This window comes from Harmonia axyridis, chromosome 6 (genome assembly GCF_914767665.1).
Source record: "Harmonia axyridis chromosome 6, icHarAxyr1.1, whole genome shotgun sequence".
Lineage (NCBI taxonomy): Eukaryota > Metazoa > Arthropoda > Insecta > Coleoptera > Coccinellidae > Harmonia > Harmonia axyridis.
In genome coordinates, this window is record NC_059506.1 from 29,455,105 (window position 1) to 29,475,557 (window position 20,453).

Consider the following 20,453-nt stretch of genomic DNA (forward strand, 5'->3'; position numbering starts at 1 on the left):
GTCCTGATGGAACACAATTCTTCCCCTATTGGCCATAGCTGGCCGCTTCTTGGCGATTACTTCCTTCAGACGGTCGAATTTTTGACAGTATATTTCCGAGTTGACAGTTGTGCCATAGGCAAGCAGCTCATGGTAGATAATTACCTGTCAATCCCACCAAACACACAGCAAAACCTTCCTGGCCGGCAGTCCTAGCTTGTCTACGGCTTCCGCCAGCTCACCGCGTTTCGACCACGACCGTTTTCACTGGACGTTGTCGTAAGTGACCCTTTTTTCATCACTTATCACCAACCTCTACAAAAAGGGCGATTCTATTGCGATTCGCAGATGGAAATTCAGTCCGTGAGGTTTTTTGCATTAACTCGTGTGGTACCCATGCATCGAGCTTCTTCTTGCGACCAGCCTTATGAAAATGGTTCCAAACGGTTTTTGTGCTTTAGTTCTTGGGCAATCGAAACAGTGCTTGCATGACAGTCGGAAACAATCTCCATGATTTCATCGACATTTTCAACAAGTGGGCTTTCAGTGCGTGGTGCATCTTTGAAATCGAAATCACCTAATCGAAATCGACGAGAACAAAATTGCTCGTGATTGACTGTTACAGTATCAGGACTATAAACAAGATTTACGTTTTCAGACGGCTGGCTCGCATTTCTGCCTTTATCGAAGAAAAACTGTAAAATATAGCGTATTTTCTCTTTGCTAGTGTCCAAACTGAACTGAGTCAAGTAATCACAAAAAAAGTTTTTGTAGTATGAAATATCATCTTTCTAACGCCATATAGTGGAATCCTATAAGACTTATACAACGCGATATACAGATAACTGAAGCCATCTCTTGGAAAGTAATGGATTTCTTTTCACCACATCTAATATGTCGCTTGAATCTGAATGATGAAACCACTCCCTGATTTTGAGCACTGTTGTATATCTTACAATGACCATCGATTGCTGATCCAAGTCTCAGAAACGGGTAACTTCTTCCAAATCAGGATACCAAGACATTTATACAGTATTTAAAGAACAAATACATAATGTAGCTAACTGCTAGCTGTTCTTTGGTTGAATTCAAAATTCTTTTTCATCTTTCTGAGTCTGGCTTCAAACCTCAGTGGACGGAGACACCCAGGAGCTCATGACTGAAATTAAATCTTGGGCTATTTTTGCTATTCTACTCGGGTCCATTCTGCTGATGTATTTTTTTATCATTTCAATACGTCACCGTTTTCTACTCATCTGCCAATGTCCTGAATCTAACATTCCTCTCTGAAAGCCGGGTTCGTCTTTCCATATCTCAGTGTATACGTTTTTTCGGGAGCTGAAATTTTTATGGATTCATTTACTTCTAAACCCATACAAGATTACATCAAATTTGGAGAAATAGGAAGCGAAAAATCAAGATTTCTGGAGATCCTAAAAGAACTCAGAGTTCTATGCAACCACTGTTGGCCCGGATGCGCCAAAATTTGGAAAATTTCTCAAGTTATGCATAGAAATCCAACGCAGTTCTAATAGGGGATGATGGATATAGTTTGGAGCCATGGTTGATGACACCCTTCTCAGGTCCAGGTGATGAGACACAGAGAAAATTCAATAGGATGCGTAAAAATGAAACCTGAATTGTTCGACAGGAATGGAACTGTATTTCTGCTGCATAATAATCTCAACAATCAGAACAGCCGATTTCCATGTTTCGACATGTGTTTTCTGTAATCATATTGATGAGGATTGAAGGATATGCTTTCACTTCTTTCTTCTACTAAAAGCAAATGCTCTTACTCTTGAGCCAATCCTTCCTTTTATGAATATAGATCATTGTTTTGCACGAAATTCAACTGGTATCCCCTCATCCCAAAAACATCATATATTACACAACACCCGAAGAGTCCTCGGTCACCCTACATCTCCTCATCTCAACCCCTCTCCTTGATCTAAACCGTTACGATTCCAGACCGTAACACAATCCGCAACGTTCCGTCTGTCCCCTAATAATTCCAACGAAATTGTCCCCGTTTCCAGATCCCGAAACCAACCCCTCCTCCATCCGTTCCCACAGGACGTCCCTATAATGGACATCTTCGCAACAACGAGCCCGTTAGCCGGTCTGACATCTAATATCCTACTACTTACGGATGACCCCGTATTTCATACATGCCGTCGCCCGCAATCTAGACCCCGAGCCAAATGCAACAACGGTCAAACGATTCAATTTTCGCAATTTCAATATGGATCGGCATATTTATTACAGATACCTGTAATGGGAAAGCGGTCGGCAAAACCTCTAGCGGAGATCGGGTAAAACGTTTGTTCTTGTGCGATGGGATGGAGGCAAAAAGGATATTTATTTCGGGTTTGGAGGTGGGGTAGGGATAAGGGGAGGACGCGCTATACATTTGGTGATAGCGGTGGGATGTTAATTTGGGAATATTCTATCGGTTATTATCGGAAGAGATGCAGACTGGGTTTTTTACTGGGAGATTGTCTATCGGTTAGGATGGACAAAAAGTGAATTAATTTTAGTTATTGAGAATGCTTTAGCCTTGCAGCTTCTGTTATCGAGTGGTTTTTGAATAGTATTATAATGTACAACATTGCTTCCGCAGTTTTGCAATACTCGTTGATGGCTGCAGCGGTATATGTTAGTCGAAATAAATAGATTGTAGATGTCATACAATAAGCTTAAGTGTTTGTAAACGTAACGCCATCGAAATATTGGTCGATTTGTGAATGCATCAAAAGTTATTCTCCATTAAATATGTCAACTCGAGAACAAAATTCTCGTCATTTTTGGAAGGTTTTAAGTTTTTCCTTTAATATCAAGAAATCTGCGGGTCAGGCTCATCAAATATCTATACTGAAGCCGCTATTAGTGAAAGAATCTGCCGAGAGGGGTTTCAACACTTCAAGAACGGTGCTTTTGACGTCGAAGACCAGCATGGCGGTGGAATAGAGAGGGTTTTCGAAGATGTAGAATTGGAGGCTTTACTTGATCAAGACTAGTGTCAAACGCAACAAGAATTGACAGGATAATTGGGAGTGACGCATCAAGCCATTTCAAAACGCCTTAAAGTCATGGGAATGATTCAGAGACGAGGAAATTGGGTGCCGTATGACTTGAAGCCGAGAGATGTTGAACTGAGTTTGTTTGAATGCGAACAACTGCTTGCAAGGCAAAGACCTCAATATTGGAAACAACAATACTAGCATATTTCACGGCAAAGAGCCAAATTATACAGTCGCCAGCAAGTTTGTGGGTAATATTCCATATTGCTGTCAACAATGTTCACTGAAGACAATATGGATCTTGAAATTTTCAAAACTCAGTTTGTTAGAAAAGAAGAAATGATGAGTGTGAAGGTACACTTGAATAGTGTTTTACTATGTGAAATGATGGTAGAGAATGTTAAAAAGTTGGAATAGTTATTTATAATACAAGTCCAGAAGGCATTGATATTCTTCCACGAGTTCAAAATTCAAAAACGAGCCACGAAGTGGCGAGTTTTGGAATGAACGAGTGGTAGAATGAGCCTTCTGTACGAGTATTATACATTATTTCCTCTAATTCATTGCATTTTCATTGAAATTAATGAAATATTTCCATAAATATAATTTGGTGATTTTTGCATTGAAAAATGTTGGTTGGCAGAACTGATTTCTTTAAAGCAAATTGATGAATTGACAGATAAAGCCGTGGCGGAAAGTTCGGAGTACCAACATAGAATAATAAAATATAACCATGAAAACTGTGCGTTTCTGATATATTCTCGCACGATTTTGTGCTACAAGATGTGGAAGAATGAACGGAATAACCACAGAATTAGAGAAAATATTGTCTTTTTTAGTATACAGAATGCAAAAAATGTTATAACTCGTAAATTTACGATTACCGCAAGTGAGGAAGAAGGCGTATGTCAATTGAAAATTCACTAGAATTTCAAGCAAAATTGCGAGTTTTCTGAGGTTGCCAAATAACGAATCTAACAATGGCTATTGATTTAGAAGAAGTTGAACTATCTTGTCGAATTTTTAAATTGAGTGAAGTGTTGGACCTAAAATGCTCCATTCGCTAAGTGAGACCCTGTCCCAAAAACGCCTAAACTCCGTATAAAATCAAGAAAACCACCCCACACAAAAAAAAATACCCCAAACCTCAAAAAATATGTTAAAATATGAAACGAATTAATTCCCGTATGTAAATAAATCAGTTCCGCATGGAAACAGACGAGAAAAAAAAACAACGAAAACCACGTAGAATTTTAATTCAATAATTCATTCAATGCAAATCTCCACGGTCTGCACATTAAACGTATAAAGTGTTATCAGTAGAGATAGTTGCGCCCAAATTGTGTGTTCCAAATGTCCGATTCGTATGCGCAGCGTGGCGCAGTTTTGTCGTTCGTTCTAGAGGTCGCTTCCGTGCCATAAGTTAGTGACCTGCCATCGGTGTATGAATAAACGATCTCTAGCAGAGGCTGGCTAGGGGTTAATTATAGGGGTCGTATTTGGTATCGAGATACGATATCTATGGTAATGTTAAGGAGGGTTCGAAGTCTTAAAGGACGGTACAATCGATTGAATAGATGAGTGGACGAGTTGTCTCTCTTTGTATATCATTTCTGGCGAGGTAATCAAGGAGTTTCATTCCAAACCTTCTACCTAATGATTTGATTTTCAAGATAGCAGTTTTGCTATCTTGAAAATCAAATCATTAGGTAGAAGTGTAAGAATAGCTATATCTAAAGTTTCGCCTAATAAAGCTGTAACGTTACAATTGCCCATGAGACTCTAAAGACTAATTTCTAGGGGTGGTTTGGCTTATTTGGCAACAAAACTCCTACCCAGGTTTTTACAAATTTAATAAAATTAAAATATACAAAGATCGATCCTTTTGACTCTTAACAAATAGTGAAATAAAAATTTAACTTAAATCGGTTTTAAATTAGTTACTCTGCTATTAGGATGGAACCTCTTCTGTAAATTATTTTCAGCCTTCTGAACACCAGATATTATCAGGAAGCTATAGTACTCCAATCCCCATTCAACGAAGTTGATGTGATGATGCCAGGTATTACGCAGGTATTCTTTCAGATTCAGGAACTAAAGTGGTTTAACGTATGTAATATTCCAAATTCTGTATCTCAAGGAAGTACTTCTTGAAATTTTTTAATCTCAAGAGAGGTTTCTGTTGTTCCAATCCCACGGGAGGTGCTTTGAGAAAATGAACAAAGATATAAGAATATCTTAACTGAATTTTCAACTCCTAGGATTTCTAACCAAGAAATTACAAAGAAATCATTACATTTATTATCAAATAAACCTGAGAAGGAGTTTTCTACAAAACAAAACTGATAGCTTGAAAATCAAATCATTAGGTAGAATTGTAAGAAGAGCTATATCTAAAGTTTCGCCTAATAAAGCTGTAACGTTACAATTGCCCATGAGACTCTAAAGACTAATTTCTAGGGGTGGTTTGGCTCATTTGGCAACAAAACTCCTACCCAGGTTTTTACAAATTTAATAAAATCAAAATATACAAAGATCGATCCTTTTAACTCTAAACAAATAATGAAATAAAAACTTAACTTAAATCGGTTTTAAATGAGTTACTCTGCAATTAGGATGGAACCTCTTCTATAAATTATATTCAGCCTTCTGAACACCAGATCTAATCAGGAAGCTATAGTACTTCAATCCACATTCAACGAAGTTGATGTGATAATGCCAGGTATTACGCAGGTATTCTTTCAGATTCAGGAACTAAAGTGGTTTAACGTATGTAATATTCCAAATTCTGTACCTCAAGGAAGTACTTCTTGATATTTTTCAATCTCAAGAGAGGTTTCTGTTGTTCCAATCCCACGGGAGGTGCTTTGAGAAAATGAACAAAGATATTAGAATATGTTAACTGAATTTTCGATTCCTCCTAGGATTTCTACCCAAGAAATTACAAAGAAATCATTACATTTATTATCAAATAAACCTGAGAAGGAGTTTTCTACAAAACAAAACTGATAGCTTGAAAATCAAATCATTAGGTAGAATTGTAAGAAGAGCTATATCTAAAGTTTCGCCTAATAAAGCTGTAACGTTACTATTGCCCATTAGACTCTAAAGACTAATTTCTAGGGGTGGTTTGGCTTATTTGGCAACAAAACTCCTACCCAGGTTTTTACAAATTTAATAAAATTAAAATATGCAAAGATCGATCCTTTTCACTCTAAACAAATAATGAAATAAAAACTTAACTTAAATCGGTTTTAAATGAGTTACTCTGCTATTAGGATGGAACCTCTTCTGTAAATTATTTTCAGCCTTCTCAACACCAGATCTTATCAGGAAGCTATAGTACTCCCATCCCCATTCAACGAAGTTGATGTGATAATGCCAGGTATTACGCAGGTATTCTTTCAGATTCTGGAGCCTGGTTAACCTCGTTGAAATATCGTCCATATAGGGGCTTTTCTCTGCATCTTCGCAGTTTTTCTTAGATTGTCTGGTGGTTGTATTGCAACTGCTCCTTGTGCAGTTGTAAAGGTGTTGATTTGTCTGCTTCACAGAGTATTTTGTAGATCTCTGACCGGACTGATTTGCCTTTGAAGTATGTTCGTAGGCATTCTATTTGCCCATGGGCAAGTTCCATGATGTCTAGCAGACCTCTGCCTCCTTTATTTCTCGGCAGTGTCGTCCTCTCAATGCTAATTTTCGGATAATGCTTGTGTACTTTCGTCATCAAGGTTCTCATTTTGCGTTGTAGGTTTTATATATCTGTTTGACTCTATGGAATTATACCGAAGGAGTATGCTAGAATTGAACATGCATATGTATTGATGGCTCTGATGAGTACTTGTATGATAATTTAAAAAATTTTTCGTAAATTATTTATTTCCGACTTGTCTTAGACCTACATTTTAATTGTATTGTAAGGACCAATAAATTGTATTTTTATCATATTAACCCAAAATTATTGTGTGCCTTTCTTTTGATTCATAATGAAACCCCTACTGAAAAGTATACGATCAAAACTCATTCAAAATGAGACAATTGCGCAAGGTTCACCTGAAAGCCCTTCAATGCTAAGAAGAATCTTTTCATGATGTGGTCTGCACAAAACGAAAAAAGCTTTATGCTCATCATGTATATGGACAAAATAATCCACACGTTTCAATGGTACGAAAACCCACTAATTATAATAAACTGAATACTGTTGAAAATACCATTGAATGAGGTTTTATTTCATATGAAACCAGGGAGTAGGTATGCAGATAAATGCTTGTGTGTAGCTTTGTTTCATCAACGACGTTATAATGTACGATTGGTTCTCATCACTGGTTTCAATTCATCATGAGCAGGTTAATAACCCGTGAAATAACAGGTATACTGGAAGGATGTAAAAATCATAAAAGTGCGTAATGTCATGCGCTAATGAAAATTGAACGATTTCTTCAACGAGTGGAAGTTTGACCCTTTGGTTTCACTCTTTTCTCTTCTTCTCAATAAATAAATTTGAAGAATGATAAAAGGAAATATCTATTCTGCTGAACCCAGGGCTATTTGTTCCGAATTACAATTGGAATAGAATGAGATCAAACAACTAGAGATGAGAACCTGGAGATTACAGCATTTCAATTTGAAATTGAAGAACTCCTATTTCACAAATCAATTCGAGAAAAACTGTCTTACCTAGAACAATAATATGAATATTAATCCGACACCATAGAGTAATAAACACAAACAATATAAATATAGGTTTTTATTTTAATATATTTTGAGGTAATATGAAACGTTGATTCACTATGAAAAAAAAAAGTGCGTTCTTTGTGGAGAAACTCACGAATTGAGTGAAATATAGTATCACTGATATGTTTTCATTTCCGTGCGCTTCATGTCAAATTTGATAATTCATGTTCGGGACAAATTTGCTTACTGAAAATGACATTTGCGCCCTATATTTATGTTTATTACTCTGTGTCCGACACCAATCAATAAGAAATATTTCCTCTTAATAAAAATGATTTATCATAAAGTTCAGTTTCTACATGATTTGGTGAATCTGTTATTCAAAACATAAAAAAGAATGGCCCTAAAACTGAACCATGAAATACACCAATTTCAAAATTATATTTATCAGAAGATACAATTTCTTGCTCGATACGTTTCGAGTGGATTCACGTGAAATCAATGTAATAAAATGTTCTAGCTCCATCCTGAATGCATTTCCATAAACCAAACATCCATAACATAGACGTGAGGCATGATGGAAACAAGACTGTTCAATTATTGTCGGTTAACATTCGACTGTGGGCACTTACATTACATAACATCCAATTCATCAATTCTAATGATTCCATTAGTCCACAACCTGATCTAATGTTCCTTTGTTCAGAATCCTTTCATTAATATGAATCCAGATACCGTCGATTTGCTTTAGGGCAACAATGGAAGGGTACAATCACTATGAATCTGTCGGAAATTTGTCGGATTTTCAACACCTCATCGACCAGGAAAAGGTGGATCCTTGTTTGTCGATTGAATAACTATCGTTTGAGTTTTAGACCTTTGTGTGGTACAGAAACAAAGAGACGATATCTTATGAAGGTGTTCATCCTGTTTCCGATTCTTTGTTGCACATTTGATTTGATTTTAAGGACTTGTAGTGCACTGTAACTACCAAATGATGAGTTTTTCATTTTGAAGAAGTATATTTGATATTAATTTCTGTTCACTTATGTCTCCCAAATATCTGGCCAACTATGGATGGGTAGAACAGTAATTCCAAACCTAGACAAAAAAAAAGGGTTTTTCGATGAACCTTACCACCTGCTTAAAGGAATAAAATTACTACTTCAAAGCACCGGGTAATATAACCTCTGAACCAGGAAAACTTCAGAAATAAAAATAAATGATCTGCCTCAACCATAGAGAAATAAACATAGATAGAGCATATGCAATTTTCACATGTCCCCAACATGGTGAGATTACGTTGTCAGTTTGTGACATATTTTCAAATCCACAATTTTACTTTATCGTTATGAATGTATATTAAATTGAATGAAATATATTTATTTGAGTGATTCTCAATTCAATATGCAAATTTGAATATTCGAAATCCGATGTTTTTTCCAATTGTCGAAATATAGTATGCAGAATATTTTTTATTTTCTGTAATCCAAGGTTTGGCAACTATTGCTGTCCTAGTGTCATCCGTTGTTTCACATCGTTTGGTGCGCTTGTATTTTATTTCTGAATTTATGATATATTTAGGTATTTATTTCGATATATTTTGAGTTCATATGAAACTTGGATTCACTATGGAACATAAGAAGTGCGTTCTTTGTGGAAAAACTTGCGAATTGAGTGAAATATCGTATCACTGATATGTTTTCATTTCCGCGCGCATCATGTCAAATTTGATAGTTCATGTTGGGTGCAAAATATTCTTACTGAAACTGACATAGGCTTCCTTACTATCCTTCGCTCAAAAGAAATTGTTCAGCTTTTTTTTATACTATTTTTCCCCATTGAAGTCTTATGATTCAAAAACTCACTGAATTTGAAAACTTATAACTTTTATATTAATTTTATCAATTTGAAGTAGTAAGGAACACCATTTTATTATTGATCAGAGTCACCATAAACCAGAAGATAAAATTGAATTCTTGAAAATTGTTATTTCAATTGTGAATTGATGATTTGCGTATCCATTTCACAGAAGAGGAAGGAAGAAGATCTATGGGTTTGTTCGTTGAGATTGCTACCTCTGTGAAATCTGCCAAGGTAGGGTTCTTTTCAGTTGGCCTACAGTGTTCACATATACAAGTTGATGGGATTGTAGGAGCAGTGTTATTTCCGAGCATCACAGCTGTAAGAAGACCTTACAAAATGTACCTAACAAGATGATAAGCCATGCTATAGAAGCTCCATGGTATGTGAGAAATCAACAGATAAAAGACGACATAAAGTTAAAACCTATAGAAGAGATTATGAAGAAACATAAAAAAAAATATTGAAAAGATGAAAGGAAAGTGAAATGGGGACAATATTTGAAATGCCGATTGGAAAAACTGAGAAGAGGGAATCTATATCCAAAATGAGAAGATAACTGCAGAGGCCAGTAGAAAGTCAAGCTTACTACAAAATCAATTTTGAAGAAAATGAGAAGAAAGTGAGATAAGGAGTATAAGGAAAAACTTCTGGTATCTATAAAGCAGAAGGATATATGATGATTGCAGATATAGAGGTATATCAGGTAGAAATAACGTTTTTCCCATTTAAAGAAAAAAATCTACAGCTGCACAATGTTCCAATGTAAAAGTAGATTTCTACAATACCGACACGCAAAAATTGTTGTCACTTTGACAGAAAGCCATAGAAGATTATGGTGATTACTTGATACCGTGGCAAAAATTGATGTCACTTTGACAGAAGGTCATAGAGGATTATGATAATTACTTTATACCGTGTTACTGTTTCGTTATAAATGTTTATATTTCGCGGTCGGAGTTTTCGGAGACCTGACATTATAATATGTTATTCTAACAGCAACAGGGGGAGTATTTCATAATGTGCACATTATTAGGACGGACAGTACACCGTCGCGAGTCATATAAATGATGGATTGTTTTTATTTGTGGAAAATAATCGACCATCGGTTATTCGTGTAATGACGTGCTTCACTTTTATGGACATGCCCGTCAGTTGTCATTAAGTGAGTTGTTGTGTCACCGTAGTTATTACTGGGTTTACGGAGGATTCATTAAAGAGCGTTCAAATATGAATGAAGCCAGGATGATATTTCCACAATCATAATATTTCAAACTGTCATATCAAAACAGAATAACTTTATATTCGGGCTATGTGGGTTAATTTAGAGATTTCCCAGAAAATTCATATCGAATTTACGAATAAATCTGTTGGTTTGGACAAGTTATTTGATATGCTGAATTTGATTGTTGGATCAATGCCTACTAATTAATTTATTGATATGACATAAAAATTAAAACTTCAATGAAGCTGTTAGATCAATACCTGCTAATTCATTTATTGCGATTATATATAAAATAAAACTTGAATAAAACAAACGAGAAAACAAACGAAAGACAGAAAAGTAGTGTCTTATGGAACACCTTGTACAGGATGTCCTTAATTCGATGCTCACTGAAAGCATCTCGAGAACTATAAGACTTTGAGAAAAAATCATCAAGGACCCCCGATCTCTTTTATCAAATACATAATAAGATATTAGAGATTAGATCATAGATATCTAGATTCGCCTCAAGTTACAGAGCGTTTCTGAAAAATAGCAACTTGAAATTCAAAAGTGACAAGAGATATCACAAAAGAAATTCCCTATACAAAAAATAAATTAATCAACACTCGAACGTTCAAACTTGTTAAACTCTTCGTACTGAAATATAATCACAAGTGAAAAGGAAATCCATGGCATGAGCCGTTCGTGTATATAATTGGAAATGTGGATGTTGACTGTCGAATGACAGATCAGATCCCAGGAGCTCAATTTTTCGATGTGTTTCAATTGGAGGTCGATTGGACAGCAGCCAAAAGGTATAAGGTGGATTTTAATTCGAATTTTTGAGAATCCTTGGAGTTATTTCGACGGAGATAATTTTATTTGTATTGGAGATAGATTGGGTTCTGAACATCAATGTTTACTATCGTAAGGAAGAATTACATAATGCATATCACGAATTATTTATTGAAGACTATAGAAAGTATCTAATGAATGTTCCAAAACAAATCATAATAATAAAAAACTCGATAAAACGGTGCAAATTTGATGGATATTTAGTATCGTCTCAATATACATATACTACAACATAATTCATTGGATAATCTCGAGTACTCATTCATCAACAACTAAGATAACGTCAATAGATAAATCAATAATTCGAGAACTTGATTAGATAAAGAAATCAGACTCATTGATATCTCAATCACTAGAGTTGATTTTGTAAATTGGACTGCATGATCAACGTATATATTTAATGAGAGGAATATAAAAAAATTGAGTTTTATACGCACTCTTCTAGTAAAATAAAAAGTAGATATTGAAATCTTCAGGGTAATTTAGGAATATGAACTCTCGATTTGAAATGAGAAAGATTTAACGAAGTTAAATGTTAATAATAACCATTATACATATAACAGATTGATTTCAGATAGATTATACAGGGCAACAACATCTTTTTTTTGCCTGATGGGATTTTAAACTATATTTGGGACGCTTAATCTGTACATGCAATCCGTTTTTCTCTATCAGTTCTACTTTTTCACATACATCAACTTATCTACCAGTGTAGGTTTCATTCAGTATATTCATTTATGAGAGTTCTGAAATTATTATATATTTATTAATGTAGGTACAATGGTTCTATTGTCAGTCTGTAATTGAGTAAATTCAAGGTAAAACTATAAATAATGGAACCATTGCCTATCAGATACCTGAACTAACCCTTTCAATCACCAAACACAGATAAGTTAGAGAAAAATCATACTTCCTCCTTTACATATAAAGTTGGGCTCAATGAAGCAATTTGTAAAGGCTCTTGATAAGAATGGGTCATGTTTTGCATATAAAGGAGTAAAAATGAATCAGTTGAGCACAAAAAAGCTCAAAGCAGGGATATCTGATGAACCACAAATAAGACGATTAATTAAGAATCCTGCATTCAAAAATTCAATGAATCAAGTTGCATGAGAAGCTTGAACATCATTTGTTGCAGTTGTAGACAATTTTTTAGGCAAACGTTAAGGTCAAAACTATGTTGAAATGGTTAACTAGCTGCTTAATAGTTTCAAATCCTTAGGGTGCATCATGAATATTGAAATACGCTATTTACACAGTCACTAAAACCGTTTACAAGAAATTTGAGAGACATGAGTGAGGAACAAGGTGAAAAATTCCACCAAGATATTAAAGTTATGGAGGACCGCTACTAAGGAAGATGGGATATGCACATGATGGCAGATTACTGCTGGAGTTCAAAAAGAGACTGTTTAAAAATACATTCAAGAATGTCGCGAAAAAAAAGCTTTCGAAGTGTTGAGCGAATATTTGATTTCTTCAATGTTTTTTTCTGTTTGTGAGTACCTACGACATAATATTGTATTTTGTATAAGTAAAATAAAAATTTTGTATCTACTTTTGTTTACTACGCTTACGGATTTGAGTTAGAATAATGTAGTTACATTAGAGAAATATTAGTTAATATTTCTCTAAAATTGTATATCTTAAAAATTTGAGCTCTTAGGTAAAAATGAATACGTTGTTTGAATTGAGGACATCAGATTGATATAGAATCAGCCAAAAAATCCTCAACACCAAAACAGCTGTTTCCCTGTGATTATTCGAGATACTCAAGTTTAGTATTTTAGTAAAATCAAATATTGCAAAAACATGTCATGCTAAATATTTCGAAAACCGTCAATATTTTCGAACTGAGAGTTGATATGAAATGTCTCTAATTCTCCATAAAGAAACCGCAAACTAGAAAAAAAAACAAGTTGCCAATTGAAAAACAGAATTGGGGCCCGCTAAGGAAAACCTGAACATCCCTTGTGATTGAAAATATTTTTATTACATGAAACTCAAGCATTTTCACCTGAGGTAATAAAAATATTTGCATTTACTATTACCAGGAGCTTGAAACAGGTTTTCCAATGAGAGAGTCACCGAGAAGGAAGAAATAATAAACTTCTATGCAGAAATTGCAGCGTTCCATATTCTATGGCGTGATCAAAAATTGTGTCGTGTAATTCCCCATCTATTACACCAATATTTTCCGGGTTTTCCTATCAATTCCACGTCACAGATCGACAGCGAATGGCGCAGTTTGATAGGAACCTTTAACATTTCCACACGGTGGAAAGTTTCGATTTACATTTGCATCAACCCGATGAAAAATACTTCACATCAATTTTTTTCTACGTTTCAATCCGATACGAACGTGCCGCTATGTTCGGATGTAATTTTTACACAATACGGACCAGATGAAATTTGAATATCGACAGCGTTTCGCGGGATCAAAAAAAAATGAAAAAATGCGACCGTCACAAGTGTGGTCGGTTTCCCAAGCTGTTATGGCTGTTTTTGGCGAATATATGAGCAATTTTTTGCGGCATATATGGCGATAATTGTTGGAAGTTTGGGAATTCAATCGAATAGGTACAGAATAATATTGATACTATGCGTTAGCGGATTTTTCATTGCTCTCTTTGTGATTAATATAATCCCAGTGACATTTGAAATGATTTATGGAGTTTTCCAATAAGAGGTTTCATTTTGAAAAGCCCGCTATTCGGACAGCTGTCACTTTGGAAGTTGTCATCTTTTGACATTTGACAAGTAGAAACTTCGCCATTACTGAAAATGTGACAGTACACGTTTTAGCAACGCATTGAAATTACTAGGTGTACATCTTTGCTTCCGCTGTTTTTCTATAGAAGGCTGTAGGGATAAGTCGTAGTCGGAATAAATAGATCGTAGATGTCATTCAATAAGCTTAGGTATTTGTAAATATAACGCCATCGTAATATAAGTCGATTTGAGTCAGCATCATAAAGTTATTGTCGATTAAACATGTCAGCTTACGAGCCAAATTTTCGTCATTTACTTGACGTTTCGATTTGAATAAATCTGCGACTGAGGCTCATCGAATGCTCCCAAATACCTATGGTGAGACCACTATTAGTGAAATAACGTGCCGACGGAGGTTTCAACGCTTCAAGAACGGTGATTTAGAAGTCGAAGACCAGCAGGACGGTGAAATAGAGAAGGTTTTCGAAGATGCAGAATTGGAGACATTACTTGATCAAGACTCGTGTCAAACGCAGGATGATTGGAAATGACGCAACAAGTGATTTGAAAATTGAAGTCGTAGAATGACTCAGAAACAAGGAAATTAGGTGCCTACAGTTTTTTGTGAAAAATATCGGATATATTTATAATATGGACAGTGATAACGACTTAGAAGTCCTAACTCCTCTAGAAATAAGGAAGGTGGCAAAAAATAATGATTGTCAGAAAATATCGAATGTTTTATACGCATCGAAAATAATCGTTTTGCTGCCTAGGCAGAAAAGTTCTCACTTTGATACCTAGGCAGGAAAAGCAATACTTTGTTGATTGATATGTGTCTGCCATAGAGTTATAAACATAGATAAAGGAAGTATACGCAATTGTCCTCATTATGCTAAGATTACGTTGTCGGATTGTGACATATTTTTAAATCCATAATTTCACTATATCTTTATGAATGTATATTATATGTATTGAATGAAATATATTTATTTGAGTGATTCCCGATTAAATATGCAGATTTGAATATTTGGAGTCCGATATTTTTCCTAATTGTCGAATTTATAATAAGCGGAATATTTATTATCTTTTGTATCTACCTGCTGAAATCCAAGGTTTAGCAACTTTTGCTCTCCTAGTGTCATCGGTTGTTTCACGTCGTTTGGCGCGCTTGAAGTTTGTTTTCTGAATTTCTGATAAATTTAGGTTTTATTTCAATACATTTTGATTTAGTATGAAACGTTGATTCACTATGGGACATAAGAAGTACGTTCTTTGTGGAGAAACTCGCGAATTGAGTGAAATATCGTATCACTGATATGTTTTCATTTCCGCGCGCTTCATGTAAAATTTGATAGTTCATGTTGGGGACAAAATTTGCTCACTAAAAATAACATATGCTCCCTCTATCCATGTTCATTACTCTGAGGTGTCGGCAAAATCAATATTCGCTGTCAATCAGAGAGAAAAAGTTTTACCGGTAGTTTAGTTGATCAAGTCAAGATAATTGCACTATCAATAATTCTCACAAACGCTCTGAAATGAACCAGCATATAGGAGCCGATACAATTAATTGATTGAATTACCGATATCTCCGATTAGTTTCCCATGTACAGAACCCCAGGAAACGGTCACTGGCCAAGCCACCCCCAACGGACGCCCTTGTGTACCTTCAATCGGCTGTGCATGAAACAAGCTACTCCAAATGCCGAATATTTTGTTACGGCTTGGCGAAAATAACAGACCGCCAGATGAAAATGGTAATTTAATGCAAACAACAGTTTTTTTCATGTTTCGGATTTGCAGTGCGTTCTCCGAAATGCAAAAGTGAAACAAATAAATCGAAACAAACTTTATTTAGCTATTTTCAATGGAGCCAAATTCGAATAGCCGAATTTTTAGGGTGGCTTTTGCTGGATTCTGCATTAAATATAATGGGCTTGCGGCTGCAATGGTTTTTCGTCACATTGGATATTAATCTGGACTAACAGCGAATTGAAAGCTGGACTTATTGGTTTCATTAGAAATTCACGTTTCGTTGAAGTTCGATTGGCAATATTTTCGGAATAGAATCATTAGGAATAACAGCAATAATTCAATGGTGCATTAGTCTATCGCGGTTTTTATGGATTTGGAAATTTTTTATTCAGAAAGTGTCGAGAATTGGTCTGTACACAAATGGAGAAAATTTTTTTAAAAACTCGACTTTCGACTTTTATTCTCTGCTAGACTTGTTTCAAAAGTAAATTTGTTATATAACACTAAGTCCTGACCTTTATGAAACGGGACTAACCATGTGAAATAGAAGTATTAAAGTAGATATTATCAATTAAAATTAAAACTATCATAGTGTCGAACACTTTGCAATATGAAATAAAATTATTAGGTATATAACTTTCCTTCCGCCGTTTTGCAATAGATGGGTATAACTTTAGTGTCAGTCGAAATAAATAGATCGTAGATGTCATATAATAAGCTTTTTTATTTATTTTTATTCAGGTATTTGTAACGCCATCGAAATATTAGTCGATTTGTGTCTGCATCATGAAGAGTTATTCTCAATTAAACATGTCAGCATAAAGCCAAATTCTACTCCTTTGCGGAAGATTTTAATTTTCTGCTTCAATATGAAGAAATCTGCGGCTCTTCGAATGCTCTCAAATACCTTTGGTGAGACCACTATTAATGAAATAACGTGCTGAGAGTGGTTTCATCGCTTCAAGAATGGTGATTTTGTCGTCGAAGACCAGCATGGAGGTGGAAGACAGAAGGTTTTCGAAGTTGCAGAATTGGAGGCATTACTTGATCAAGACTCGTTTCAAATGCAACAAGAATTGGCAGGATCATTGGGAGTGACACAACAAGCCATTTCAAAACGCCTGAAAGTCATGGAAATGATTAAGAAACAATGACATTGGATGCCGTACGAGTTGAAGCCTAGAGATGTTGAAAGGCGTTTGTTTGCTTGTGAACAGCTGCTTGCAAGGCAAATACTGAATAGGATTTCTTCGATGTGTTGGCGCTCGAGCCAAAGGTAAATATTTCAAACAATTTTTATTGTTTATTGTTGAGGAAGGTTGCTTTAAGGTTTCGCACTTTAATAATTAAAAATTTTTTCATATTCTTGTAGCTTCTAAACGAAAACGAATCAGACCTATGTTCATAGCAAACAAGAATGTTCATAATAAGTGCAGCTATCATCTGTCGAAGTTTATTATAGAGCTTGAGAACACCATGTAGAGTTTTGTAATTGTGTTCTCCAATAGCGTTCAAAAGCTCCTAATTCTCTTCAGAACATTCTTCATTATTTTTGAAAGACATATTTTAAGCTCTTGAAAGAAGAAAAATATTTTTATTATACCTTTTACCATCATTCAACGTAGATTCGATGAAGTCGTTCGAAACCAAGAAAATTAAAAGTTCAAGTTCGCCTACTTGCGAAGCTTCAATATCGCAAAATACACCATGAATCATATGCGTTCTATAAATAAAATAAACCGAAACCAATCAACAATCGATGCAATTTTTTATCACACAGAAGATAAAAACAAAACTTTAAATAATAGTGAGACACATATACCACAAAGATAAGGAGGTTACTGCCTCTGACCACAGTCTCCGGATGACCAACAAAACAGTCGCAAAATCAAATTAATCTACTCACTGTTCCAAATCCAGATTTTTCAGTTCGGCTATCGTTGGATTTTCGCTCCTTGCCAGATCCCCTTCATTGTCCTTTTGAAGCACGTGGGATTCCCTCCCAAGCTCCTCCCTGTATCTTTCTCGATCTTTCTCCTCCATCAAGAGATAATCCACAAGGTCGGAGAAATCGTCATGTTCTTCTGATATCTCGTTGTCCTTGACACGTTTCTTATCTTTGACTAAAGCATCTGAAGGTTTTTGCTCCAGCTGGGCTGCCTCTTTGGAAGCGTTGACGCTGCCACTGAAAGGAAATAGTGAAGTTTAGTGATATAGTCATATTTAGATAGATATTCAGATGATGTAGTAGGGATTTCTTGCTTCGAGTCTCGCAAAATTCTCGTAAATACTAGGTTGGAGAAAAAGTATTTGGCGTTTTTTTCTCAACTTAATATATCTAGTTCAATATTAATCATATCGGATCATACAATACAGCATTATAAAGGTGGGAAAGCCTACTTCCAACGCTTCTTTGACAATTATTGCGCTTGATCGGTTGAGTCATGAAGTCTCAAGGAAAGAAATTTGCTATCTATACTAATATTATAAAGAGGTAACTTTTTTCTGTATGTTTGTTGTGAATAGGCTCCATAACTACTCGATCGATCGATTTCAAAAATTCTTTCACCAGTTGAAAGGTACACAAGTTTTATCCAAATATTTCCACGGGATCAGGACCTTTGTAAGTTTAACTGGAATAAGTAGGTGAAAATTGCTATCGAAATTCTTTTCACGTGTGCGCTGGAATTTTGGTTGATTATACATAAGTACAATGTTCTACAAAAATGATTGTTTTGAGTAGATCTGAAAAAATTTCGCGACTCCATATATCTACCTTTCATAAGCAATCACAATTTGGCATTTTGTATGAAAATAATATAAAAAATTAAAAGGTGAATTTCGAGTATCATTACGAGGCAAACGTTTGAATTCTTACTTATTAAATTTACATCATCGTAAGTGAAAGAAAGGACCCCACACGTTTAGTATGGGAAATGGCTTTCCGTGAATTTGGCTGAATTTTTGATATGTTGTAGTTCTTGATGAACTGATCATAAAAGTCCTTAGCCACAAAGCTCAAAAATGGACAGTTTTCGAGATATGGAGCTTTGAAAATGGATTTTTTGCAATTTTCGGGGTTTTTGCTCATCAATCGGGGAGCTCTCATTTCTGGTTTTGATGGAATTTGGATGTTCGGCGGCCAGAACCCGACTGAGAAATGATCTTCCTTGGTTATATTAGGCACCGCCATCGATAATTTTTTATACACTGCTCCATATTGGCTATGAAATGAGGTACAAAATCCAAGATCTTCCATACATCTTTTCATGCCACAAGATGACGCCAGAATAATTCACATGACCGAAAAACGACATATTGTGAGATTTTTTTTAAGAGAGACCATAATAACTGAATCCTCATATATCATAATCATATTAGATTTCTTCTAATATAATTTTAAATTGTTTTTTGTTTATTATCATTATTGCTATTATTATTATGAATGTTACTCTCATTATTATATTGTTTTTGATTGATCTACTCATTCATTTTTCCAACGATAATATCATTAGATAGTATTCATTCGTATGTGTGAAGTTCAAAAAGTCCATAGAAAAAAAAATTATTATAAATAATTCGTGGGTTAATATCGGAAGTTCCATTCATAGTTTGCTTCCAACACTTGGACTTCTATAATCTACCAGGGTAGTACTATATTGTATCAAAACTGCAGACATTTTCACGGATTCGTTTGTCTGTGAGATGCTATCATCAATTTCGAGACATTCTGAGGAAAATGTCTTATCACCCCATTGTCAGATTATCGAGATTTGTGAGAAACAAATCACATATCATATGTAAATGACATCAATAGTGATCACAATTGTTATCCCTGAGGATATATGATTATGATTTTCCCATTTTCCCCCATTACAGCTCGCGATGCCTGGTTATGAACATTTCGGCTAACATATTTGATATTATTGGACATCAGATATATGAGGATTCAGTTATTATGGTCTCTCTTAAAAAAATCTCACAATATGTCGTTTCTCGCTCATGTGAATTATTCTGGCGTCATCTTGTGGCATGAAAAGATGTATGGAAGATCTTGGATTTTGTATCTCATTTCATAGCCAATGTTGAGCAGTGTATAAAAAATTATCGATGGCGGTGCCTAATATAACCAAGGAAGATCATTTCTCAGTCGGGTTCTGGCCGCCGAACATCCAAATTCCATCAAAACCAGAAATGAGAGCTCCCCGATTGATGAGCAAAAACCCCGAAAATTGCAAAAAATCCATTTTCAAAGCTCCATATCTCGAAAACTGTCCATTTTCGAGCTTTGTGGCTAAGGACTTTTCTGATCAGTTCATCAAGAACTACAACATATCAAAAATTCAGCCAAATTCACGGAAAGCCATTTCCCATACTAAACG

The 20,453-nt window shown here is 35.2% G+C and overlaps 1 protein-coding gene across 1 annotated transcript in view; it reads right to left on the reverse strand.

The window, feature by feature from the left end:
* LOC123682087 (extracellular serine/threonine protein CG31145) overlaps nt 1-20,453 on the reverse strand; it is a 183,336-nt gene that overhangs the window by 112,385 nt on the left and 50,498 nt on the right. The window contains exon 3 of the mRNA XM_045620483.1: nt 17,978-18,256. Within this exon, the coding sequence (XP_045476439.1) occupies nt 17,978-18,256 (279 nt within the window). The remainder of the gene's footprint in view (nt 1-17,977; nt 18,257-20,453) is intronic.